The 27,730-nt window shown below is 39.4% G+C and overlaps 1 protein-coding gene across 2 annotated transcripts; it reads right to left on the bottom strand.

Moving 5' to 3' along the window:
• Nucleotides 1-3,627: 3,627 nt before the first annotated feature.
• On the bottom strand, nt 3,628-27,445 carry LOC113094137 (uncharacterized). 2 transcript variants are annotated; one of them, XM_026259813.1, is made up of 9 exons: nt 26,555-27,445; nt 26,246-26,435; nt 23,770-23,862; nt 16,748-16,840; nt 15,541-15,609; nt 12,372-12,539; nt 8,218-10,219; nt 7,829-7,879; nt 3,628-3,848 (listed from the first exon to the last, which is right to left on the bottom strand). In XM_026259813.1, the coding sequence occupies exons 1-9, from the start codon at nt 26,644-26,646 to the stop codon at nt 3,760-3,762; spliced, it is 2,847 nt and encodes a 948-aa protein (XP_026115598.1). In that variant the 5' UTR covers nt 26,647-27,445; the 3' UTR covers nt 3,628-3,759. The 2 variants fall into 2 exon arrangements, with proteins under 2 accessions (XP_026115598.1, XP_026115599.1); XM_026259814.1 differs by lacking the exon at nt 16,748-16,840.
• Nucleotides 27,446-27,730: the final 285 nt, after the last annotated feature.

Here is a 27,730-nt window from a genome sequence, read left to right as displayed (position 1 = left end):
AGTCTGAAGCTGATTAATTTCACTTTTGGGGCCCTATCATACACCAGGCAAATGCGACACAAGGCGCAGCGCAAGTGTGTTTGCTAGATTCAGTCCGGTGCTGTTTGCATTTTCCTGTCCAGCCCCACGTCGTTTAATTAGCAAATGCATTTGCGTTCATTTGTGCGCCCATGTGCGTGCTGGTCTAAAAAAGAGGTGTGTTCAGGCGCAATGCTATTTTAAGGAGCTAATAATAGACTGCACCATAGACCAACTCAAACCTGGTCTAAAGTCTGGCGCAATGTTTTTTTATTTTTATTTAAAGAGCCCAAAAAACACCCATTACTCATTAAGAGAATAGGGAAAACCCGTTTATACCATGTGCCCGGTGCGCCAATCGTTTTTCCGTCATTAAAATAGCAAAAGTGGATTTGGACACGCCCTGAGTGCACCTGCACCGTGCGCTTTACACTTTGCGTTTAAATCGTTAAAATAGGGCCCTTGTGTGAAAGGGTTTTTACAGCTGTCAAAAATAACTTGTAGGTTTTTTTTTGTTATTAAAAAACAAATAAGCAAGTCCAACACAGCTGACAAAATGTAATGCAAAAGTAAAGTAATGCATTACTTTTCATAAAAGAGTAAGTAATGCAGTTAGTTACATTCTTATGGAGTAAACACAATATTGTAATCCATTACTTTTAAAAATAACTTTCCCCAACACTGTGCATGATCCTTCAGAATCAATCTAATATGTTGATTTGGTGCTCAAGAACCATTTCTTATCATTATCAGTGTTTGTTCTTCTTAATATTTTTGTAGATACTGATTAATTTAATTCATACTCGCTGAATAAATTATTAATTTCATATTTAAAAAATCTATTCTACTGACTCCAAACTTTTGAACAGTAGTAAAAAATATTATTCTCTATGATAATTGTGTTTGACACTGTCACGGGGCTAAGATTCACTGCAAAGACAGTAAGCATGTCACACTAACTGATCCAAGACTGTCGATTTTGAAAGAAATCTTGTCTCGTAGGGCTAAATTTTAGCCAAAATTGTCTCAAGAAGAGTGCAATGGAAGTCCACATCTGGTGGTCACAGCACACACACACTTACACACACACCCACATGCCCTTCTACAGGGAAATATTACTCCGTTTCACATGCACTCCTTTATATTTATAACATAAACATATGCTGCATTCACATTAATACTTTACAGAGCGCGCAACAGGAACAGGGGGCGCAGTAGGACACACTTCTGGCACATTCCTGGCCAGTCTCTACTTCAGTCTCTCCCTGCTCTCTTTTTCTCTCCGTCTCTGACATTCTGTCTCTAGAAGAGCAGCCTCTTTCGATTTCAAGTGCGGGTGTGTCTGGGATTGATTAGCTGCTTAATTGGAGAGATGCTGGTATGCTGCGGTGAACACACACACACACACACACACACACACATCTTTGACAGTGAGAGAGGCATGGCAGCCTATTGTAAAACACACCCAGGGCAGCACCACAATCAATCAGATGCTCTCACATGCTACACACACACACACTTACACACACATTCATCACTTCAAAGCACTTTGTATAAAGATATTCAGGCTCTCATAAACTCCACATTCATTCCCGCTCACCAGCAGAAACATACCACCCAGCACTCTGAAAAATCCCCCTTTTCTCTCTCTTGGTCTCTGATACAACACACACACACACACATCTTGTTTTGTGCATTGTGGGGGTCACCTGTCAGTATTGCTACATAGTGGGGACCACCCATTCTATGATCTTACAGACCTAAAAAAAAATTATTTGACAAAAGCTAAAAAGCCTGTTTCAAAGTATCACTGCAGATTACAAATATTTCACTATAAAAATTACAAACCTGACACAGTGGTCACTTGTGGGGACCTTTCAGGTATTGAGTATATCTGGGGTCCGGCTAACACACAACCAGTTTTTGGTCATTGTGGGGACTGGACTCACACACTAAACACCAGTTTTTGGTCATTGTGGGGATCGTATCTAAACACCACTCAACACCAGTTTTTGGTCATTGTGGGGATCGTATCTAAACACACTCAACACCAAGTTTTTGGTCATTGTGGGGACTTTAAACACACACTCAACACCAGTTTTTGGTCATTGTGGGGATCGTATCTAAACACACTCAACACCAGTTTTTGGTCATTGTGGGGACTTTAAACACACACTCAACACCAGTTTTTGGTCATTGTGGGGATCGTATCTAAACACACTCAACACCAGTTTTTGGTCATTGTGGGGATCGTATCTAAACACACTCAACACCAGTTTTTTGGTCATTGTGGGGACTTTAAACACACACTCAACACCAGTTTTTGGTCATTGTGGGGATCGTATCTAAACACACTCAACACCAGTTTTTTGGTCATTGTGGGGACTTTAAACACACACTCAACACCAGTTTTTGGTCATTGTGGGGATCGTATCTAAACACACTCAACACCAGTTTTTGGTCATTGTGGGGACTTTAAACACACACTCAACACCAGTTTTTGGTCATTGTGGGGACTGGACTCACACACAAAAGAGAATCTGCGTACTTTAGACAGAAAAGGAGCTACAATCTGCTCCATGCTTTAATTGATTTTGGAGATGTTTGTTTTAGATGTAGAAACAAAATTAACTTAGTACTTTTAAAGGTTTAGTAAAAAAAAAAAAAGTGTTATACAGTATATGACATACATTTTCAAAACTCATAACATTAGTACGTCAACAGTCAGGGTCAGAAACATTAGCATAAGTTTCAGTCGTCCACAAAAATTTGCAGAAATATTTCATAAAAGATGTTCACAGTAAACACTAGTTGAATTAAAAAATATATTAATAAAACCCTTCATGACAAACACTGCATTCTCAAGTTTTTGAAAACAAGTACAATAGAATGAAAATCTACCATGTCTGCATTTATAGAAAAACAATTCTACATTTGAAGCAGACAAGGATGAAAAAAAAGACTCCAGTCTAAAAGTTATTTAAAATGCCTGAATTTTCGAAAGAACAATCTACATTTCCAAACAATAATATGGAACTGATGGTCTATTGCGCTAACCATTTGACTATGGAAGCTTGTTTTAAAACTATAAAAGCTTGTTTCTACCAATGCACAATTCAGTCTGACAGTGTGTCAATTAATTTGGCAGATATTTTCTGTTTAGAGCGGAGATTCGATTTTTGATGTAAAATTTAAGTGTAGACCACTCTCTATTTTTAAGTGCAAGTGGTTCCGCCTCTTTACACCTCATGCAGTCTGCCTTTCCTGGAATTTTTGTGATTGTTAATAAACCTCATCATATGCTTCTCCACAGCCTGTATCTCAAGTTTGTTCCAGGCCGTCTTCTTAACGTAACCTGTGGGGGGGGGAGAGACACATTAGCATTTTACCCATGAGAAACACTTGCATCAACCTGAGTGGTATGGTACAGTTCAGCTCGGTACAGGTAAACCTGATCAGGCTTGTGTTTTTCACTGACCTTACTTGTTAGGCGTGGTGTATGTGGGAAAGCATGAAATAGGCACAAACCTAACTTTTGTTAACGTCAGTTTTAATGAACAATAATAGCCACTATAAAGGTATAGGTACAAAGTATAGAGTCATATATATAAGAAGAAATAAATAAAGCAAGCAAAGAATTCAGTCAAAGTAGGCTACGAAGTCAGCACTGTACTACGGTAAAATTCACTTTTTTTTCAGGACAATCGGCATTAAGTGAAGTATCATCATACCTAAGTATTATCATACCTCTCTTTTTTTGGAGACTGGGTCTGCTGGAAGTGTGCCGTTCTCACAAACCGTGTGCTGTGATGATGATACTGTGGTGCACTCTGAAAGTAAAAATTAAGCCAGTCTTGAGTATTGACAAATCTCTGCAGCCAAAAAGACAGTCATCTCAAGAACACAAAGTTCCTGAGGTGCAATCAGGATCAGGGCAGAACAATATTGCCAAAATTTACGTCGCAATACATTTCTTAATTTCGGTCTATAAGATATAATTCCAATATCTATATTGATTTTGAAATGTGCAGTGCTCATGTTTATTCAACAAATTCAACCACGCAAATAAATAAATGTATGGGATAACGCAGCCTGTACCAAATATCGTAAATGTGTTTAATAAATCAAATCATTTTACTGAAAAAAAATAAAAAATAAAAATATAAAATCAGATACATACATATAGATAGATAGATAGATAGATAGATAGATTCATAGATAGAAATTTAATTATTGTCCAGCCCTGAGTATAGCGTTTCTCAATTTCAGTCCTGGGGACCCATCTACTAGAAGTTTTAGGTGTTATAGACATATCACCATTTAAATCAGCAGATTCAACTCAATTTATATTACAAAAAAAAAAAAAAAAAAAAAAAAACTGAATAGGTGAAATAGTCTGGAAACAAATTCTTTCCATACTAAATTATTTTTTCCCATGCATATCCAGACCTGGAACCTGCCAGTTAAGTTATTCTTTTCTCTTTACGGTCCTCACCAGCATTTTGTCATATGTATATATAAAAGATCATTTTTGTGTTTAATTTGGTATCATGCAATGTGTTTACTGGGTTTAAATAAAAAATAAACAGCATTATTTTCCACATATTTTATATTATTTTATCTCCTGTAAGCCCCGCCTTTCTGATACCGGTGGATTTGGTCTAAATTCAGAGCTGCAAGACACCGAGGTATGCTCCGATTGGCCAGCAATCCAGTACATTGTGATTGCCCAAAGTCAAGCGTTTGACGGAAATGTTATGCCCCTTACAAAAAACATCCCCGCAAAAAACATTAAAAGCCATTTCAAATGAGGCTTTTGTTGTGTTAAGCGGGAACATAATTACTGTTTATGACTTATATTGTCTTTTTACACGTCGCGACGTAAACATAACAACATATCGGCATTTGTAATTGGAGAAACAAACCACAAGCACTTCGCGTTTAAATAGTAAAGTTAGGTAGCACATTATAAAATGTAACTTCCTGCCAGGCTGTAAGAAGCGCCAGACTCTCTGTAATGTCCGTGTTGTCCATCAACAGTGTAAATATACCTCACTTGACTGACCACAGAATGATGAGGGTTTGCGGCCCGCTCAGAGCAGGGCGAGCTGGAGAGCGGTTAAATGCACAACCTGCCTTTCTCTCTCCCATTTTCAGAAAACAGTCCGTGTCACCGGCGCACATGACAACATACAGTGAAGAAATGATGATTACTTTCTCTGCGTATACATTTGGGCGGTTCGGTGCAAATCACCCCCAAATGTTTGCGTAGAGATGTGGGGGTGTGTTAGAACGGGCCATTTTAGGGGTGTGTGGCAGACTCCTAACTTCAATAAAGAATATCTCTTTGGATTTAAGACTTTAGTCTTCGTAACTTAACAGATGTTTTTTATGCACCAAGAGCTTGTAATACTCCAAAGAGAAAAGGAAAAATATAAAAGTTATTCTAGGACAGTGATCCTCAAATCTGGCTCGCGAGATCCAGTTTCCTGCAGAGTTTAGCTCCGACTCTAATTAAAACACACCTGCCTGTGATTTTCTAATGATCCTGAAGACACCGATTAGCAAACTCATGCGTGTTTGATTTGGGTTAGAGCTAAACTTTGCAGGAAAATGAATCTCGTGAGCCAGATTTGAGGATCAATGTTCTAGGACCACTTTCAAACATAACCATTTCATGACACTTTACTCACCCCAATTTCATCTAGGATGTGTATGTACTTCGGTCTTCAGTCGAAAAGAAATTTAGGTTTTGATGGAAATATTTCTGTAACAGTTACTGGTCAGAGAGCGAGGTAAGTAAACAACGGCGAAGTTTATTTAACAACAGGAGAGCAAAGGAGCTGAGTGGAGATTGTTCAGGTGAGTATGCCAGCACTGAGATTTGTCTAGAGGATGATCCAGGAAATAATCTGATCTTTCTTGCTTTACAGGAGACTCGTAGAGACGGAGAGTGGAGACCAGGACTGACGGGAAACAGACACCTCGACTAGAGAATTGAGCTGGAGACGGAAGGGATCACTGAGGAAGGAGACAGGTGGCAAGTATCACAGGAAGGTAATAGCTTGCTTAGTCCACATCGAGTTTATGAGACTGGATAGTGAATGATTCTGAGGTATGTGCTTTTATGTTCAGCAAAGTGCTCATGGGCTGCAGGTGTGCATGATCAGGAGCCAGGTGAGTGCTGTGATGAGATGCGGAAGAAAGATGCTAATCTTGTGACAGTACTTCCCCTCCCGGAAGGCTCGTCCCGAGCTGTAATAAGCCCCGGGGCTGGTGCAGGGCAGGAATAGGATGGAGTAAAGGAGGACCTCCAGGTAAGTCGGGGAGCCATGACGGAGTAGGAGACCCAGGAGGCCATGGTGGATCAGGTTACTGGGGGGCCATGGCAGAGCAGGCAGCTCGACGATGATAATCTTGGCCCACAGCCCACCCACCTTAACTCAGCCATGGCTATATAGCCCCCCAAAAAAATAATTGGGAAAGTCCAGGGTCTTAGGTTCATGGGGGCGCTGAGGAGGAGTGGGCTCTAGTGGGCGAAGATGACACTTAAGGAGAAGATGGCACTTAAGGACCCTCTAGAGGAGCGGAACTGGACGGGACCCGCGGAGGCTCTGGAGGAGGAGAACTGGACAGAACCAATGGAGCCAACGGAAATGAAGGCTCTGGGGTGAGGAGAGGAGCTGAGAACTCAGGGAGAAGTGTCAAATCCAGAATACCTACCTGTTTGCCTACAGGAACTAATGGGTGCTAAAGAGAAACAGGCACTAGGCTGAGCTCTGGGGAATCTGACACAGGGGAGGGCATTTGTAAGGTGCGGGCATCTTAATGTTATAAGGCCTTGCCATAGGACCTTATGGCGGCATTAATCTTGCTTTGGGCAGCGGCACAGGCTTTGCCACAGATGGCACTCAGCTTGAGTAAACCGTTGACGGCTACAGACTTGTGTTGGCCGCGGATGGTGGTGTTGGGCATGAGTGCGGGCTGAACAGCAGAGCCATGGAGAGTGATTCAGGACTTGAGGCACCGGCGGCTGGCAAATGCAAGCTCAGCTGGGGAACAGCAAGTGGAACAGAGCGCAACAGCATCCACGTGACGACTGTGGACGGGACTTCGCCTCATCCATGGTGAAGTCTAATCTGGCAAACCACAGCGCGAAGTTGATATAATTCTTCAATGACCAGCATGGATAAGCTCTCAGCATGACGAGATGGATATCTTCCTCCAAACCGCACCAGAATCCCTTCATTAAGGTAAGGTCATCACATGCGGCGAGTTGACCATAATTCACAAACTCCTGCACAAAATCATCTAGATCTCGGACTTCATGGAGGATAAAAACAGTTTATGAGACCGGACAGTGAATGATTCTCAGGTGTGTGCTTTTATGTGGGGCTTGATGAGTGAGTTAATTGGAGTGCTAATGGGGACAAGTGTACCTGACCAGGAGCCAGGTTTAGGCGAGTGCTGTGATAAGAAGAGGAAGAAACAGGCTGATCAATGGACTCCAGATGGTTGAGTTCTTGGCTTCAAAAGAGCTATAAACACTAAAACAAACAAACAAGCAAATATATATATAATTTGTGAACAGCATTTTGTTTTGTTCTCTCTCTGTGCTCTCAGTAATCACGCAATGCCGACGTGCTACATCATCCGCTTGAACTGCTGCCGGGTTTCAGAGTTGGCAGACGGGTATTTTGCAGACATTATATGAAGACCCTAAAGAATCAGTCCAACTCCGGAAAATGGGCATCCGATGTCCCATTATTTAGGCAAACATAAATTGAAACTGACATTATGTAATCATTACCTTTTGGACTAGAAGTGGACTCCTCCAAATCACTGTCCACTGTAACTTCCTCTAAAAGTAGAAAATACAGAAATTAGGGGTGCACCGATCAAGATTGGCCGATCATTAATGCGTATCTCGTCAGTAAAGCCGGTTCTCTAATCAGCTGTAAATTGCACCAGGTGCGTGATATTTTGATACAGCGTTTATTTGCGCAGCTAGTCATTTAACAACGGCCTGGTGGAATTTACAGCTGATTAGAGAACCGGCTTTACTGACGAGATGCGCATTAATGATTGGCCGATATTGATTAGTGCACCCCTAACAGAAATATATTATTTAAAATACAAGGTAATGTTATTCAAAGCATTCCCAAAATCTGAACCCATGTTGTGTACGGTGTATAGTACCTTCTGGATCTATGTTGATTTCATTAAGATTTCGCCCTTTAAAGTCTGCCAAGCGTCCTTTTTCGAGGGCCAGAAGAATTTTACTAATTTTGGCCAGTTGGAGGGTGCCTTCGGGTAACCTGTAAAATTGACGATGAACTCGAATGTCATGGCCTAGAAAGTCTGCCAACTGATCTAACTCTGTGTTGCTAAGATTAAGAACTTCAGAAAGTGTCCCGATCTGTTTTCTCAACTTTGTTGATGTAAGAGTCTGAGGATTTTTTGCACTACATGCAACAGCAAATTCGCGAATGCAATCAGAGCCTCTGAAAAATGTCATTGCATACGGGCGTGCAAAGAGAAAAGGATTTTCATTTGGAATTCCACAGGTATTCCGATTTTCAAGAAGCAGGCTGATTGATTCTTGCATGGAAGGTGTGAGAAGCACGGGAACCTTTCTGCCTCTTTTGCCTCTAATTTCTACACGCTTGAAGTACTGACACAGTTTATTTTCTAAATCTGTGAGGGCCATGCTAATATCTGGATGAGCATCCGATTGGTTGCTGGAGATGTATGCAGACAATGGCATTTGTGACACTTCCCCTTCTCGTCTACGATTGAAAAGCATAACCTGAGTTAACGTGATCTTGGCCAGTTTTGCCCAGTGCTGAGATGATGGCTGTGTTAACAAGAGTTTGCGATGGGTCTTCTCTTGCTCGTCAAGATATATATGAAGGAGCTTAACATCTTCTGTGAATGGAAGTAATTGTGGGGAATTCCATTTTGCTTCCTCCAGTGTTCGCCGGGCTGTTGTAGAAATGTATTCGGGCCATCTGGACTTATAAAGCTGTTGAAAACTGTTCGCAATTTTTCCTGTCTTTTCGTCTCCTCTAATAGTAGAGTGGCTCTCAATGAGCATTGCGATTTTGTTCAGACTCTGTCCAAGTTTCACAGCCACACTAGCCTTTTCAAATACATTGGTCTCTTCATTGTAGCCAGCAGCCCTTTTAACTGCATTGATGGTATGCATGAAGTTTGTGGGATGAATGAGCTCTTTAATAGATGTAAGGGGGGATACCTCTCTTGCACATATTAGGAGTCTTCCAAGCTCCCTCATCTTTTGGCGGATGTGTTCATGCATTTTAACTCTCGATCCATACTTGTTGTAAAGATGCTTTCCTAACTCTAAAATGCACCAGTCATTTCTAGTCTCAAGTGCCACTTGGTCCTGGTTCATGGAATTTAACAGCTTCCAAACACCATGAGTTACTCCTGGTGGGGGAGGTTGTGCAAAGCCACAAAGAACCTGGACACGGGTTTTTCCAGGTTTCGGCTTCTCATCACCAGGCTTGAATTTGCAAACCTTGACATGTCGCCACAAAGTTTTTTTTAAGAAGAGTCCTTTGCAGTAAATGCAGTGCATAAAACTTTCCCCCTCCAGGTTCTTTTTGGGCAGTTTCCGCGGAATCATCAGTCCTGCACCTGTATTAATAACAGTACTATTGTAAGCAAAGTTCCCTTTGTTACGTAGATACTCAAGTTGCATCCTCCTTTCTTTTGAGCCCTTTGGATGACTTAACGCTTTTGCTACCTCTACCTCATTTCTATGCTTTCGTTCCAGGTGTCTAGAAATTTTTGTAAAAGCACCTTCACAAAAAAAGCACTGTTGTTTTTTGCTGTACATTCTCAATCCACCTCTCTTTTTAATTACAGCTGGGATAACTACTGATGTTGCGCTGTCAAGAATGGAAGATGTGTCAGGAACTTTGGCTATGTCGTGGTTCTGGGAGCCCCCTAAGTCACCGCTGCTTTGAATACTGAACTTTTTGATTCTGTTCACAGCTGAACTGCTCCGGACTGGCAAAGTCTGTAACTTTTTTTCTTTACCCTTTGGTGAAGCAGTAAAGCTCATGCTACTATCTGATGTGTAACTCTCTGATGTATCAGGAATGTACTCTTCCTCACTAACAGATAACTCATCTTCGCTCGAAACATCCGAGTACTCCGCGATCTTCCCTCTAGCCTTGAAAGACAATGACCATTCAGTTAATTTAATCCTCTATCATAGGCTATTTTCCATTCTATTCTATTTACAGGGTTTCTGCAGGGTTTAATCAGTCAAATTTAAGACTTTTTAAGACCTTTTCATGACTATTAGGATTTGAATTTATGACCTACACGAATTACGATAAATAAATTCAGTCATTAAAATTCCTTTCAAAAGTATTTATTATTGACTTTTCATTGAAAGTAACAAGTTTTATTATTTGAAGAGTTATTCTATTATGTCTTAAGATTAAGAAACTGAAGCCTTCGCCTTCTTTTTCTTGAGTATCAAGAACACAGGAACACTTAACAATTGTAACATTGTAAAGTAACATTGTAAATCAACAATTATTTTATGGCATTACTTTCCAAAATAAAAAGTGTTATTGGTGTTTGGTCACAGTATTCAACACCCAGAGGCAGGGTGTATTTGGGGTCAGCGGTGAAGGTTGTACCAGTGCGCCCTGTTTGAAATTGTCTAATTTGTATGTATGTTTGTTTATTTTTATTTATTTTTGCTATTTACACAATGTTTAAGTTTTTTTTTTTTCAAGTTTGTAGGTGTCCAGGTACAGAAACCGAATAATTAAATTTAAAATAGCACTGGATAGTCTTCAATGTAAAAATTAAATATACAATCAAACCAAAATTTATTCAGACAGTTTAATTGCTATTGCTTCTAAAATGGTTATAAAATACGACAAGACTTTAGAGTTAAATTCGTCTTGATAATGTCATAACTTTGATAAAAATGTACGTAATGGATTACAATCAACCAAAACTACAGACAACTGTTACTGATAATATTTACACAACTATCAATACTTTGTTGACCAATTACCAACCAATGCATTTTGTTCAGACTGTGGTGTGAAAAGGTTGCATTAGCAATTCAGAAAAAAATGCATGGTGCTTTATAAGGTGCTGAATAATTTTTGATCCCAATTTTATATATAGATAGATAAAACATTTATATCTATTTCACTAGTAGTTCACTGTGAAGATTATTTGGGTCTAATATGTCACAGTTTGCTTAAAATTCTTATTAAAACTACAAAGTAATGCAGTCAAGGAGAGTGAGTGATTTTTCTTTCATTTTCTTGGATTAACATTACAGCAGCTAATAGCTAAATTAGGCGTGGTCACTTTAAGAGACGATGAACGCATCTTTTTCCTCAACTGTTTACTTTGACATATATATATATATATATATATATATATATATATATATACACATACAAATAACTGAATATATTATAATTGAATATACAAATAACTGAAAAAAAAAAAAGTTTTTGAGCATACTTTCCAAGGCGGGTATTTTGATATATTTTGTAGGCTATGTATTTGTCGGCACAAGAGCAAAAAGAAGCAAATTCGGTGTACAAGTGTTTTTAGACGCCTTTCTCAGCGTGAACCCTGAACCCCTGAACACCTGAACACCGTGGTACTGAATTGGGCTCTTTCACGTCCTTTTGTTTGTTCAAAACTGTGATTAGTATTTGTTGGTTCATGTGCAGGAGGGACTGTCCGTGATACGCGGCTCTCTCTCTCCGCACCGAACACAGCGCGATAGTTACCAGCTAATCGGTTAACCTTTTCCGCGTCTTGTGTATGGATCGATGCTTGATACCGATTGTTAGTGACGGGCTTGAGCCAGCTGCTAAACGCACCGTCTCCGAACCATGGATCATTAAAGGTACATTTTACTATTGTGATAGCCAGGATGATTTCAATTAAGCTAAGCAGTGACTCAGTATGACAGTATGTTCGGAGTTCGCGCGGGTTTCTGTGAAAGTCCTTCTGACAAGTCTGTATGCTGCCGCATGGACCTTATAGTTCTGGAACGCTGTGATACCAGTGTGATACCACCCAGATTCCTCATACAGAACTACAACAGGTCAAACAAATGAATGCCATTGCTGCTGCGAGCGTATTTTGATGGAAGAACAAATTAATGGACTAGCATATCAATTTAAGACGTGGCTAAATGTTTTTTTATGACATTGTATGGAAAATCCGGACGTTTTTATGACTTTTATGGCCTTAAATTCTTATGGTTAAATTTATGACTTTTTATGACCCCGCGGAAACCCTTTATTTAAGCTATTTAAATAATTAACACTTACTCTTGTGTTTTTTGCTCTTTTGGATGCTGTGGTACAAGCGGAATGTTGTTCACTCATTGCAAATGATGCATGATTCTGTCTGACGTCACGTTGAATGTCTTGGTCATCTTTACCATTTACACTCGAATTTTCAAAGAGATCATCCGAATCATCATGAATCACAGATCTCTAATAAAACAAACAAAAACATCAGAATGACAAGTTACAAATGTTCTAGAAAAAGTGTGTTTATCATAATGAAAAATAACTTTTGCCTTTTTTTACACTTTAATGTGTAAAATCTGTATCTATTAAATCAACATGTTAAATGCTCGATCAATGTCTATTAATTTAAAGCCCCCTTCCTCAAATCTTGCCCTGGAGGTCCAATGCGCTGCAGAGTTTAGCTCCAACCCTGATCAAAGTCACCAGCCTGTGATTTTCTAATGATCCCAAAGACATTCGCATACCTGCCAACCTTGAAGAAATTTTATGAGTACTACACCCCCCCCCCAACCCCCCCCCCCACACACACACACACACCGCGTGAACCTTACAGCCCACCGCCAATGTATGCTCCACCATTGCACACACATCTGTGAGAAACCTATGAGATACCTAACACTATAATACATATTATACACATAATATCCTTTCACCAATTAAGATTTATTATTTACTCCATAACATATACAAGTAGACCATAAATGTTATACAATTTCTGCAATCACTCCGAACATTTTGTACTGGAGGCATAGGCCATGGAAACTTCTTCCACCTGAAAATATTGTCAGAAATAAAAGTAAACTGAGGACATTCTTTCTAAATAAATCAATCAAAAAATTTAATAAATGTGCAAAACCAGCAGTTATCAATATCAAAATCAGTTTTCTAAAAACAAACAACATTTTTTTAAATAATTTTTCATGCAAAGTGTTTAAACTTTTGCATTGTTTAACTTGTTAAAGGTTGCAGATTTGGCTTTTTTTAAGTAGTGCATCAGTGAAAGTCTCTTTGTAACAAATGCTTTCTTTGGAGGCAATCATGACTTTTCTTGTCACAAGAGAACTAAACATCTCTGTGCTCATATTAATAGATTATTATTAATGTTGAAAAGAGCTGAGAATATTTTTTTCAGGTTTTTACAGGGGAATTAATTGAAAGAACAGCATTGTTTGTTACATTTGTTACAGTTACATTTATTTGTTACATTTATATTATTTACATCAAGCTTTTGAATGGTATAGTATTGCATATTGTTATTGAAACTTCATAATGTTTCACTTGATTATACATTTAGTCAGGAATTATAGTTTGGAAAAAGTCTAACTAGTAAAATGTTTATACGTTATATGAAAACTAGTACAAGTATATAAATAAATAATAAGAGACTTACTCATGTTTATGATCTCTGCTGAATAAAGTGCTTCATTCTTTTTTTTCTGAGGAAATCCAAATCTCAAATGCTCAACCACATCACATTTTGGGGTGACTTATATCTTATTCCTCTCATCGCGAGGCAAATAGTAAAATAAAAAAAACTTTATTTAACATTAGAATCTGAATAGAGCGTTCAGCGCGGGGGCGTGGTCGAATTAGAAGATAATGGGAGATGTGAAAAACGGACAAGACATCGCGTTGTTTTCATATGGATTATTTTATCACATAATATTTGTTTTCGGCGGTACTTGTTTAGTTTAAAAGTAGACATTTCAGGCTTTCTATAGATATCTCTCTCGTGTCTCTTCGTTGAGTATTCACGGAGTTACAGTTCATTTTAATGACGTGTTTGTACATGAAGATCACAGCAGACAAAGGCTGAAGACAGCACACCTTGTTTGTTATCTTTATTTTATGTGCACAAGTTTTGTTGTTATTATGTCTGTATACAAATAAAAGTAGACCCTTTACAGATTCGATTTTGCGTAATTTAAGTTCTTTTCTTGGTTATCAGGAGAAAATGACTCATAACGCGTATACGCGTTAAACGACTCAAGAGGGTTGAACAGAACACTTCAAAACGAAAGAAAACAGACTGCTCTCTGCTTATCTACCGTTAATCCGTATGAAATGTGCATTTCTCTGGCGCGTTCACTACTGCGACTTTTTCGTCAACTTTATCTTTGCAGTCGACACGACATTGATACAGAAAACACTTGTTTATTAGTAATTATATTGATAAAATATTCATAATCATTACTTTTGCCGTTTCTTTGTGACAGCTTTTAGGTGCGTTATTGGAAGGGCCACCCTTTCATGTTAGCCTACATGAACGCGTGAACTGAACTGAGCTCGTCACAGCTGGACTGCTTGTTATGATGTCATGTCAAGGTCATTTTTAATGTCCATAAATTCAATTAGGCTAAACATAGCCTAACTGTTACCTTTATCTTACGTTAATCAGCACCTGGCCTGTCTAAAACCTTCTAGATTGCAAGCCATTCCACCACTTAACTGCCAACTAAGCTTGTGGATGGGAGGGGCAGGTGGGCGGTGGGTTAACATGCACCACTCTGATTGGCCGAAAGCTTTTCACTCCACTTACACGCTGTGGATCAGCGGCAGAATCAGCGTCATAGATTGCATAGAAACTGAAATCGGCAAAATGCGAGACGCAACAAAATGCGTACCTAAAGAGCAGCGAATCGTACTAGTGTACTTATGGGTCAAAATGCGTGCAGAGTACGAAAAATGCGTACATGTTGGCAGGTCTGCATTCATTGGCATTGATTAGCATGCTCAGGTGTGTTTGATTAGAGTTAGATCTAAACTCTGCAGGAAAGTGGATCTTGAGGTCCAGATTTGAGGAACCCTGATTTAAAGGGATAGCTCCCCCAAAAATTCTATCATTAACATTACATATCCTCATGTTGTTGCAAACCCATAAGACCCTTATTCATCTTCAGAAAACAGATTAAATTTGAGCTTTTGCCTGCCATTCTAACTCCAGATGGAGGGAAAGATATCAAAAATATCTTCATGTTCTGAAGATTAACAAACGACTTATGGTTGTGAAACGATATTCACAATAGTAACTTGCATATAGAAAAAAGATTTTTAGGTGGTCCAAAAGATGGTGGTCTTTCAATGTTTATTTATCCTTTTAAATTTACTTCACACTATTCAGCTAAAAATAATTCAATTTAGGTGTGAGGCAGGTAAAAACAAATTAAGTAAATGTAAAATATACCTTTTTATAAGATGTCTTAATTTTAGAACACAAAACTTCATCTTCGGTGTCCGAGTAATCAACCAAAGGCTGTTAAAGACAAAAAAAGAAAGATAAATATGAAAATGAAGTGAAAGAGAGAAAATCTGTCAAACAGAGACAGACATACAGACGGATACAGAGACAGACATACAGACGGATAAAGAGACTGACACAGATAGACAGACATACAGACAGAGAAAAAGACTGACACACAGACAGAGAAAGAGACTGGCACAGACACAGACAGAGAGAAAGAGACCGAAACAGACAGAGAAAGAGACTGAAACACAGAGAGAAAGAAACTGACACAGATAGACACAGACATACAGACAGAGAAAGAGACTGACACAGACAGAGAAAAAGACAGAGAAAGACTGACACAGACAGAGAAAAAGACAGAAAAAGACTGACACAGACAGAGAAACAGACAGAAAGAGACTGGCACAGACACAGACAGAGAAAGAGACTGACAGAAAAAAGACTGACACAGACAGAGATAATAAATACACATACCTCAGCTGTGAATCGTGAAGTGCCTTCAGTAGTTACAGAATCATCAGAGCAGTTCTCTATTGCTGTCATGTTGTCATCATCCTTGCATGGAGGCTATAAGAAAGTTATTTAAAAAAAATAGTTACAAGTCATCACTTATTAGACAAGGTCCCCACTATGCTAAACCTGTAAAATGTGTGTATTAGGTTCCAATGGGTTTGTATGGCTTTCCTAAGACTACAGGTCCCCATTATATACACATTACACTGGAAATAGTGTGTAAGACTTTCTCAAGTCAATACCAAATATAACAAATTAATAGACAGATAAAGAGACTGACACAGACAGAGAAAGAGACTGGCACAGACAGAGAAAGAGACTGGCACAGACAGAGAAAGAGACTGGCACAGACAGAGACTGACCCAGACAGAGAAAGAGACTGGCACAGACAGAGACCGACACAGACAGAGACAGAGACCGACACAGGCAGAGACAGAGACCGACACAGGCAGAGACAGAGACTGACAGACAGAGACAGAGACTGACACAGGCAGAGACAGAGACTGACACAGGCACAGACGGAGAAAGAGACTGGCACAGGCACAGACGGAGAAAGAGACTGGCACAGACACAGACAGAGAAAGAGACTGACAGAAAAAAGACTGACACAGACAGAGATAATAAATACACATACCTCAGCTGTGAATCGTGAAGTGCCTTCAGTAGTTACAGAATCCTCAGAGCAGTTCTCTATTGCTGTCATGTTGTCATCATCCTTCCATGGAGGCTATAAGAAAGTTATTTAAAAAATAGCTACAAGTCATCACTTATTAGACAAGGTCCCCACTATGTTAAACCTGTGAAATGTGTGTATTTGGTTCCAATGGGTTTGTATGGCTTTCCTAAGACTACTGGTCCCCACTATGTACATTACACTGGAAATAGTGTGTAAGACTTTCTCAAGTCAATACCAAATATAACAAATTAATAGACAGAGAAAGAGACTGACACAGGCACAGACAGAGAAAGAGACTGACACAGACAGAGAAAGAGACTGGCACAGACAGAGAAAGAGACTGACACAGACAGAGAAAGAGACTGGCACAGACAGAGAAAGAGACTGACACAGACAGAGAAAGAGACTGACACAGGCACAGGCACAGACAAAGAGACTGACACAGACAGAGAAACAGACAGAAAGAGACAGGCACAGACAGAGAAACAGACAGAAAGAGACTGGCACAGAGAGAGACTGACACAGGCACAGGCACAGACAAAGAGAAAAAGACTGACACAAGCACAGGCAGAGAAAGAGACAGACACAGACAGAGAAACAGACAGAAAGAGACTGGCACAGACACAGACAGAGAAAGAGACTGGCAAAGACAGAGACGGACACAGGCACAGACAGAGAAAGAGACTGAAACAGACAGAGACTGGCACAGAAAGAGTCTAACACAGAGACACAAACATACAGACAGAGAAAGAAACTGACACAGAGAGACAGACATACATACAGAGAAAAAGACTGACACAGAGATAATAAATACACATACCTCAGCTGTGAATCGTGAAGTGCCTTCAGTAGTTACAGAATCATCAGAGCAGTTCTCTATTGCTGTCATGTTGTCATCATCCTTGCATGGAGGCTATAATAAAGTTATTAAAAATATAGTTACAAGTCATCACTTATTAGACAAGGTCCCCACTATGCTAAACATGTGAAATGTGTGTATTTGGTACCAACGGGTTTGTATGGCTTTCCTAAGACTACAGGTCCCCACTATGTACATTACACTGAAAACAGTGTGTAAGACTTTCTCAAGTCAATACCAAATATAACAAATTAATAGACGGACAGAGAAAGAGACTGACACAGACAGAGACAAAGAAAGAGACTGATACAGGCAGAGAAACAGACAGAGAAAGAGACTGGCACAGACACAGACAGAGAAAGAGACTGGCACAGACACAGACAGAGAAAGAGACTGGCACAGACACAGACAGAGAAAGAGACTGGCACAGACAGAGACTGACACAGGCACAGACAGAGAAAGAGACTGAGACAGACAGAGAAAGAGACAGACAGAAAAAAGAGTGACACAGACAGAGAAAGAGACTGGCATAGACAGAGAAAGAGACTGACACACAGACAGAGAAAGAGACAGACAGAAAAAAGACTGACACAGACACAGACAGAGAAAGAGACAGACACAGACAGAGAAAGAGACTAGAACAGACACAGACAGAGAAAGAGACTGGCATAGACAGAGAAAGAGACTGGAACAGACACAGACAGAGAAAGAGACTGGAACAGACACAGACAGAGAAAGAGACTGGCACAGACAGAGAAAGAGACAGACAGAATAAAGACCGACACAGACACAGACAGAGAAAGAGACTGACACAGACAGAGAAAGAGACTGGCACACAGGCAGAGATAATAAATACACATACCTCAGCTGTGAATCGTGAAGTGCCTTCAGTATTTACAGAATCCTCAGAGCAGTTATCTATTGCTGTCATGTTGTCATCATCCTTGCATGGAGGCTATAAAGAAAATTTAAAAAATAGTTACAAGTCATCACTTATTAAACAAGGTCCCCACTATGCTAAACATGTGAAATGTGTGTATTTGGTACCAATGGGTTTGTATGGCTTTCCTAAAACTACTGGTCCCCACTATGTACATTACACTGAAAACAGTGTGTAAGACTTTCTCAAGTCAATACCAAATATAACAAATTAATAGACAGACAGAGAAAGAGACTGACACAGGCACAGACAAAGAGACTGACACAGGCAGAGAAACAGACAGAAAGAGACTGGCACAGACAGAGAAACAGAGAAAGAGACTGGCACAGACAGAGACTGACACAGGCACAGACAAAGAGAAAGAGACTGACACAGACAGAGAAAGAGACTGGCACAAACAGAAAGAAACTGGCACAGACAGAGAAACAGACAGAAAGAGACTGGCACAGACAGAGACTGGCAAAGGCACAGACAGACACAGAGACTGGCACAGACACAGAGAGAGAAAGAGACTGACAGAGAAAGAGACTGACACAGACAGAGAAAGACACAGACAGAGAAAGGCACAGACAGAGAAAGAGACTGACACAGACAGAGAAACCGAGAGAAAGAAACTGGCACAGACAGAGACTGACACAGGCACAGACAAAGAGAAAGAGACTGACACAAGCACAGGCATAGAAAGAGACTGGCACAGACAGAGAAACAGACAGAAAGAGACTGGCACAGACACAGAAAGAGACTGGCACAGACAGAGACTGACACAGGCACAGACAGAGAAAGAGACTGAAACAGACAGAGACAGACACAGGCACAGGCCAGAGAAAGAGACTGGCACAGACAGAGAAAGAGACGGACACAGACAGAGATAATAAATACACATACCTCAGCTGTGAATCGTGAAGTGCCTTCAGTATTTACAGAATCCTCAGAGCAGTTCTCTATTGCTGTCATGTTGTCATCATCCTTGCATGGAGGCTATAAGAAAATTTAAAAAATAGTTACAAGTCATCACTTATTAAACAAGGTCCCCACTATGCTAAACATGTGAAATGTGTGTATTTGGTACCAATGGGTTTGTATGGCTTTCCTAAAACTACTGGTCCCCACTATGTACATTACACTGAAAACAGTGTGTAAGACTTTCTCAAGTCAATACCAAATATAACAAATTAATAGACAGACAGAGAAAGAGACTGACACAGGCACAGACAAAGAGACTGACACAGGCAGAGACAAAGAAAGAGAATGACAGAGACAGAGAAATGGTTACAGACAGAGAAACAGACAGAAAGAGACTGCCACAGACAGAGAAATAGACAGAGAAAGAGACTGGCACAGACAGAGACTGACACAGGCACAGACAGAGACTGGCACAGACACAGACAGAGAAAGAGACTGGCACAGACAGAGACTGACACAGACAGAGACCGACACAGACACAGGCAGAGACAGAGACAGACACAGGCAGAGACAGAGACTGACACAGGCACAGACAAAGAAAGAGACTGCACAGAAACACAAACATACAGACAGAGAAAAAGACTGACACAGGCACAGACGGAGAAAGAGACTGACACAGGCACAGACGGAGAAAGAGACTGGCACAGACACAGACAGAGAAAGAGACTGACAGAAAAAAGACTGACACAGACAGAGATAATAAATACACATACCTTAGCTGTGAATCGTGAAGTGCCTTCAGTAGTTACAGAATCCTCAGAGCAGTTCTCTATTGCTGTCATGTTGTCATCATCCTTGCATGGAGGCTATAAGAAAGTTATTTAAAAAATAGCTACAAGTCATCACTTATTAGACAAGGTCCCCACTATGTTAAACCTATGAAATGTGTGTATTTGGTTCCAATGGGTTTGTATGGCTTTCCTAAGACTACTGGTCCCCACTATGTACATTACACTGAAAACAGTGTGTAAGACTTTCTCAAGTCAATACCAAATATAACAGATTAATAGACAGAAAGAGACTGACACAGGCACAGACAGAGAAAGAGACTGACACAGACAGAGAAAGAGACTGACACAGGCACAGACAAAGAGAAAGAGACTGACACAGACAGAGAAACAGACAGAAAGAGACAGGCACAGACAGAGAAACAGACAGAAAGAGACTGGCACAGACAGAGACTGACACAGGCACAGACAAAGAGAAAAAGACTGACACAAGCACAGGCAGAGAAAGAGACAGACACAGACAGAAAGAGACTGGCACAGACAGAGAAACAGACAGGGAAAGAGACTGGCACAGACACAGACAGAAAAAGAGACTGGCAAAGACAGAGACTGACACAGGCACAGACAGAGAAAGAGACTGGCACAGACACAGACAGAGAAAGAGACTGGCAAAGACAGAGACTGACACAGGCACAGACAGAGAAAGAGACTGGCACAGACAGAGACGGACACAGGCACAGACAGAGAAAGAGACTGGCACAGACAGAGACGGACACAGGCACAGACAGAGAAAGAGACTGGCACAGACAGAGACGGACACAGGCACAGACAGAGAAAGAGACTGAAACAGACCGAGACAGAAACTGGCACAGAAAGAGTCTAACACAGAGACACAAACATACAGACAGAGAAAGAAACTGACACAGAGAGACAGACATACATACAGAGAAAAAGACTGACACAGAGATAATAAATACACATACCTCAGCTGTGAATCGTGAAGTGCCTTCAGTAGTTACAGAATCCTCAGAGCAGTTATCTATTGCTGTCATGTTGTCATCATCCTTGCATGGAGGCTATAATAAAGTTATTAAAAATATAGTTACAAGTCATCACTTATTAGACAAGGTCCCCACTATGCTAAACCTGTGAAATGTGTGTATTTGGTACCAACGGGTTTGTATGGCTTTCCTAAGACTACAGGTCCCCACTATGTACATTACACTGAAAACAGTGTGTAAGACTTTCTCAAGTCAATACCAAATATAACAGATTAATAGACGGACAGAGAAAGAGACTGACACAGACGGAGAAAGACACTGACACAGACAGAGACAGAGACAGAGACAAAGAAAGAGACTGACAGAGACAGAGAAAGAGACTGACACAGACAGAGAAACAGACAGAGAAAGAGACTGGCACAGACACAGACAGAGAAAGAGACTGACACAGACAGAGAAAGAGACTGGCACAGACAGAGAAAGAGACTGACACAGAGACAGAGAAAGAGACTGACACAGACAGAGATAATAAATACACATACCTCAGCTGTGAATCGTGAAGTGCCTTCAGTAATTACAGAATCCTCAGAGCAGTTCTCTATAGCTGTCATGTTGTCATCATCCTTGCATGGAGGCTATAAGAAAGTTATTTAAAAAATAGTTACAAGTCATCACTTATTAGACAAGGTCCCCACTATGCTAAACCTGTGAAATGTGTGTATTTGGTACCAACGGGTTTGTATGGCTTTCCTAAGACTACAGGTCCCCACTATGTACATTACACTGAAAACAGTGTGTAAGACTTTCTCAAGTCAATACCAAATATAACAAATTAATAGACAGACAGAGAAAGAGACTGACACAGACAGAGACAGAGAAAGAGACAGACACAGACCACAGACAGAGACAAAGAAAGAGACTGACACAGACCGAGAAAGAGACTGACACAGACCGAGAAAGAGAGTGACACAGACAGAGAAACAAACAGAGAAAGAGACTGGCACAGACACAGACAGAGAAAGAGACTGGCACAGACAGAGAAAGAGACTGGCACAGACAGAGAAAGAGACTGGCACAGACACAGACAGAGAAAGAGACTGGCACAGACACAGACAGAGAAAGAGACTGACACAGAGACAGAGAAAGAGACTGACACAGAGACAGAGAAAGAGACTGACACAGACAGAGATAATAAATACACATACCTCAGCTGTGAATCGTGAAGTGCCTTCAGTAATTACAGAATCCTCAGAGCAGTTATCTATTGCTGTCATGTTGTCATCATCCTTGCATGGAGGCTATAAGAAAGTTATTTAAAAAATAGTTACAAGTCATCACTTATTAGACAAGGTCCCCACTATGCTAAACCTGTGAAATGTGTGTATTTGGTTCCAATGGGTTTGTATGGCTTTCCTAAGACTACTGGTCCCCACTATGTACATTACACTGAAAACAGTGTGTAAGACTTTCTCAAGTCAATACCAAATATAACAAATTAATAGACAGATAAAGAGACTGACACAGACAGAGAAAGCACTGACACAGACAGAGAAAGAGACTGGCACAGACAGAGACTGACACTGACACAGGCACAGACAGAGACCGACACAGACAGAGAAAGAGACTGCACAGACAGATAAAGAGACAGAGACTGACACAGGCACAGACAGAGACAGACACAGACAGAGATAATAAATACACATACCTCAGCTGTGAATCGTGAAATGCCTTCAGTAGTTACAGAATCATCAGAGCAGTTCTCTATTGCTGTCATGTTGTCATCATCCTTGCAATGGAGGCTATAAGAAAGTTATTTAAAATATAGTTACAAAGTCATCACTCATTAAACAAGGTCCCCACTATGCTAAACATGTGAAATGTGTGTATTTGGTACCAATGGGTTTGTATGGCTTTCCTAAGACTACTGGTCCCCACTATGTACATTACACTGAAAACAGTGTGTAAGACTTTCTCAAGTCAATACCAAATATAACAAATTAATAGACAGACAGAGAAAGAGACTGACACAGACAGAGACAGAGAAAGAGACTGGCACAGACAGATAAAGAGACTGACACAGACAGAGATAATAAATACACATACCTCAGCTGTGAATCGTGAAATGCCTTCAGTAGTTACAGAATCATCAGAGCAGTTCTCTATTGCTGTCATGTTGTCATCATCCTTGCATGGAGGCTATAAGAAAGTTATTTAAAATATAGTTACAAGTCATCACTCATTAAACAAGGTCCCCACTATGCTAAACATGTGAAATGTGTGTATTTGGTACCAATGGGTTTGTATGGCTTTTCCTAAGACTACTGGTCCCCACTATGTACATTACACTGAAAACAGTGTGTAAGACTTTCTCAAGTCAATACGAAATATAACAAATTAATAGACGGACAGAGAAAGAGACTGACACAGACGGAGAAGACACTGACACAGACAGAGAAAGAGACTGACACGGAGATAATAAATACACATACCTCAGCTGTGAATCGTGAAGTGCCTTCAGTAGTTACAGAATCATCAGAGCAGTTCTCTATAGCTGTCGTGTTGTCATCATCCTTGCATGGAGGCTATAAGAAAGTTTATTTAAAAAAATAGTTACAAGTCATCACTTATTAGACAAGGTCCCCACTATGCTAAACCTGTGAAATGTGTATATTTGGTTCCAATGGGTTTGTATGGCTTTCCTAAGACTACTGGTCCCCACTATGTACATTACACTGAAAACAGTGTGTAAGACTTTCTCAAGTCAATACCAAATATAACAAATTAACAGACAGAGGAAAGAGACTGACACAGAGAAAGAGACTGACACAGACAGAGAAAGAGACTGACACAGAGAAAGAGACTGACACAGGCACAGACAAAGAGAAAGAGACTGACACAGGCAGACAAAGACTGACACAGGCAGACAAAGAGACTGACACAGACAGATAAAGAGACTGACACAGACAGAGATAATAAATACACATACCTCAGCTGTGAATCGTGAAGTGCCTTCAGTAATTACAGAATCCTCAGAGCAGTTATCTATTGCGGTCATGTTGTCATCATCCTTGCATGGAGGCTATAAGAAAGTTATTAAAAATATAGTTACAAGTCATCACTTATTAGACAAGGTCCCCACTATGTTAACCTATGAAATGTGTGTATTTGGTACCAACGGGTTTGTATGGCTTTCCTAAGACTACTGGTCCCCACTATGTACATTAACACTGGAAATAGGTGGTAAGACTTTCTCAAGTCAATACCCAAATATAACAAATTAATAGACAGACAAATGGACGGACAACAACAAAAGAAAAGAAAAGATAGACTGATAGACAGAATGGCATACAGAAGGGGTGTCATGATTCCATGATTCCATTAAGGAGTACTATATTTAAAAAATGTATGATTACTATTTTAACTGTAGATTAACCCAGATGAGGCTGCACTATGCATTTCAACCATTTCAAACTCTTACTTAGCAAAGTGTTATTGTGGACTAAAGCGGGACTAAAGCGGTTTCATAAACGACAATTTAAACTCACACAGTCTCACTAATTTGAGCCAGGCTCAATGAGTGAGGATAATTTGATGTGCACACTTATGCTACACTTATTAAATCTTAGTAGTCATGCGAATATCCATTTTCTCGTCAGAAAGGGGTGAGGTTTACGTGAATAAAGGAGCTGTGCGTGCGGACAACGTTGCCTGTGTGTGTGTGTATATATATATATATATATATATATATATATATATATATATATATATAAAATCTCAGTATTTTAACTTAAGCGCTGCAACAATGACTATTAAAGGACTTTGGCTGCAAGCCCTACATACAGCACCGAACATGTACTCGCAAAACAAGTACTTTAAAGAAATTCCTTATCTTATTTCTGTTACTATAGGCTTAAACCTCGTCTGTGAAACTGGGGGATAAATAAATGTACTTTAAGGGATACTCCACACCAAAAAGAACATTTAGTAGTTAATCAATTACCCCCATGCCATTCTAGACTTATAAAAGCTTTGTTCGTCTTTGGAACAAAATTTAAGACATTTTAGAGGAAATCCTTGTCACTTCCTAGCATTCAGATTGAACTACTGATGGCAGATGGAGTACTCTGACAATGTCTTTCAAACTTTTCTGGACCGTGATGCTGTTATTTACCAGTCACAAGGCTCCTAGATTTATTATAAAATATATCTTAAATTGTGTTCTGAAGATGAACAAAGCTTTTAAAGGTTTGGAACGACATGGTACCAATGGTAATGACAAAATTTTCATTTTGAGGAGGAGTATCCCTTTAAGTTAGGAGTATATATTTTTTAAATATTACATTATGTATTTTAACATTTTTGTTCAATAAAACCATTTAACCCTCTGGAGTCGCGGATACGCGTTATGAATCATTTTTTCCTGATAACCCCGAAAAGAACTTAAATTACACTTTCAGTTTTAATCATACAGATAAGAGCAACACATCATTCTAATCTTTAAAGGGTCTATTTTTTTTGGCTACAGACATATAACAACAAACCTTTGTGAACTTATAAAATAAAGATAACAAACAAGGTGTGCTTGCTTTGAATCAAAATTATTATTGCCTCATTGCTATTATATATGTATTTTAAGCCATTGTAAAGGCTTTTATTCCCTTAGATAAATTAGTTTTACCAAAAAAAGAAAAAGTTATTTATTTGACGTTTCCATGCGGGTATGACATTGTTGACAGGTGATGCAATGACACCGCTACACCGGTAAAAATAGCTGATTTCTTTGGTTTCAAACATTCTTGGAAACATTTGGGATAATGTATGGAGGTCAAAAAAAAATATAGCATTGTTATAGTAATTTTTTTTATATATTTTAATCTAAAAAAAAGGCACATACTGGGTCTTTAATTAAAAACTTTCCATTTCCTCTACTGTACAAATTATGTAAGTAGTCAAATTTTGCCAAACCTTTCTCCAAGGCCAGTGACTTCCTCCATAGTCATATGTGAGTTCCTCTCCAGGAATGATATCTCTTGCAGCGAATAGGCACAAACAGGGTTTTCCCTCAACGATAATCCTTTTCATTGTACAATTTGGGTTTATGTGATCATCATTTATAAGGCGGCCAAGGGTGCCATCCTCATGAGTTGCATCAATGCTTCAGGAAAAAAACAAATGTATAATTTAACCTAACAAACTACAAATTTTAATTTTTTCTTTACTGTAATTTTTTTAATGTATTCGTTAAACAAAAAAACAAAAACAAAAAACAAATACCTCCATTTCTTGTTCTGCCAGATGAAGTCAAACATAAAAAAAGTGTCTTGATTGGCCTCTCTTCTTTGTTCGGCTTCAATTAAGCTAATCATTTCTCCCCTATATTCGACAACAAAATCTCCTTTAATAAAAGGAATTAAGGCAAAGACTCCACGACCTGAAAAAAGGTGGGGGGAGGGGGGTAAATACAATTGTTAATAAAATTCATTGTAGACATGTAACTAATATGTTGATGGTTAGCCAACTGTAAACAACTTTTATGCTTTGTATTAGTTTAACCAATGTATTCAACATTCTTTCATAGCTCATGCGTATTTCTTTCATTAATTTACATATAAAATCACAAAGAGCAATTTAAAACTGCTAAAACAAACAACACTAACATTATCCTTTATATCCCAATGGACCCAGATCCCATAAAATAATCATGGTTACTTATTTAGTATTTTTGAACCACTTAAATCATATTTAAAACGTATGTGACTCACACATAACGTTACCAATTAAGAAACCCAGTGCTGCTAGCAATACCTAGGCCTTACTATACAGTACTATAGGCTCTTTGCTATATAGTGGAAGCAAAAATAAGAAATCTTTCGCTGCCTTGTTTATTCGTGGCCAGGAATTCACATTTTATTCCCTGGTGTTAGCAGTTTCATAATTAATTCGTGGAAGACATCCAATTCATAGCCATGAGAAGTTATATATTTATATTTCCCGCGTCATGTGGGGAGCGCCGTAGTGCTAATCACAATCAGTCACAACAACATCGAAGTGATTTACAAACCTACCTTTATAATAGTTTATGTGTTTGGCCTCCAGTGCGTCGGTCTTGTCGATGCAACGGAGAACATGATCTTCCGCTTCTTTTAACGGTTTTATTCTTCTCCTTTTCATTTCAACAGGCCGTCTCACGTCGCTCCTCGGGTTCCACGTTAATTGAGAGAGGTCACGCGGTCTCACAATCTCCCGCCACACCGCAGTTTATAACACTTTACAATACGCAGTAACACGCACAAGTAAACACTTTAAATTGTATAACAGCATTAAATTTAAGTTAAGCAATAATTCATTCGCCTTATTCAAAGATTATGATTCTGATAAAAACTTTAACGTTAATTAATTAATCTCATTAAAAAACTCCATCACATAAACATTCTTAAAAATAATTCGAAT

This window comes from Carassius auratus, unplaced genomic scaffold, assembly GCF_003368295.1.
Source record: "Carassius auratus strain Wakin unplaced genomic scaffold, ASM336829v1 scaf_tig00215262, whole genome shotgun sequence".
NCBI classification, from domain to species: domain Eukaryota; kingdom Metazoa; phylum Chordata; class Actinopteri; order Cypriniformes; family Cyprinidae; genus Carassius; species Carassius auratus.
Note: the sequence above shows the minus strand (reverse complement) of the source record. Positions and strands in the feature narration are given on the sequence as shown.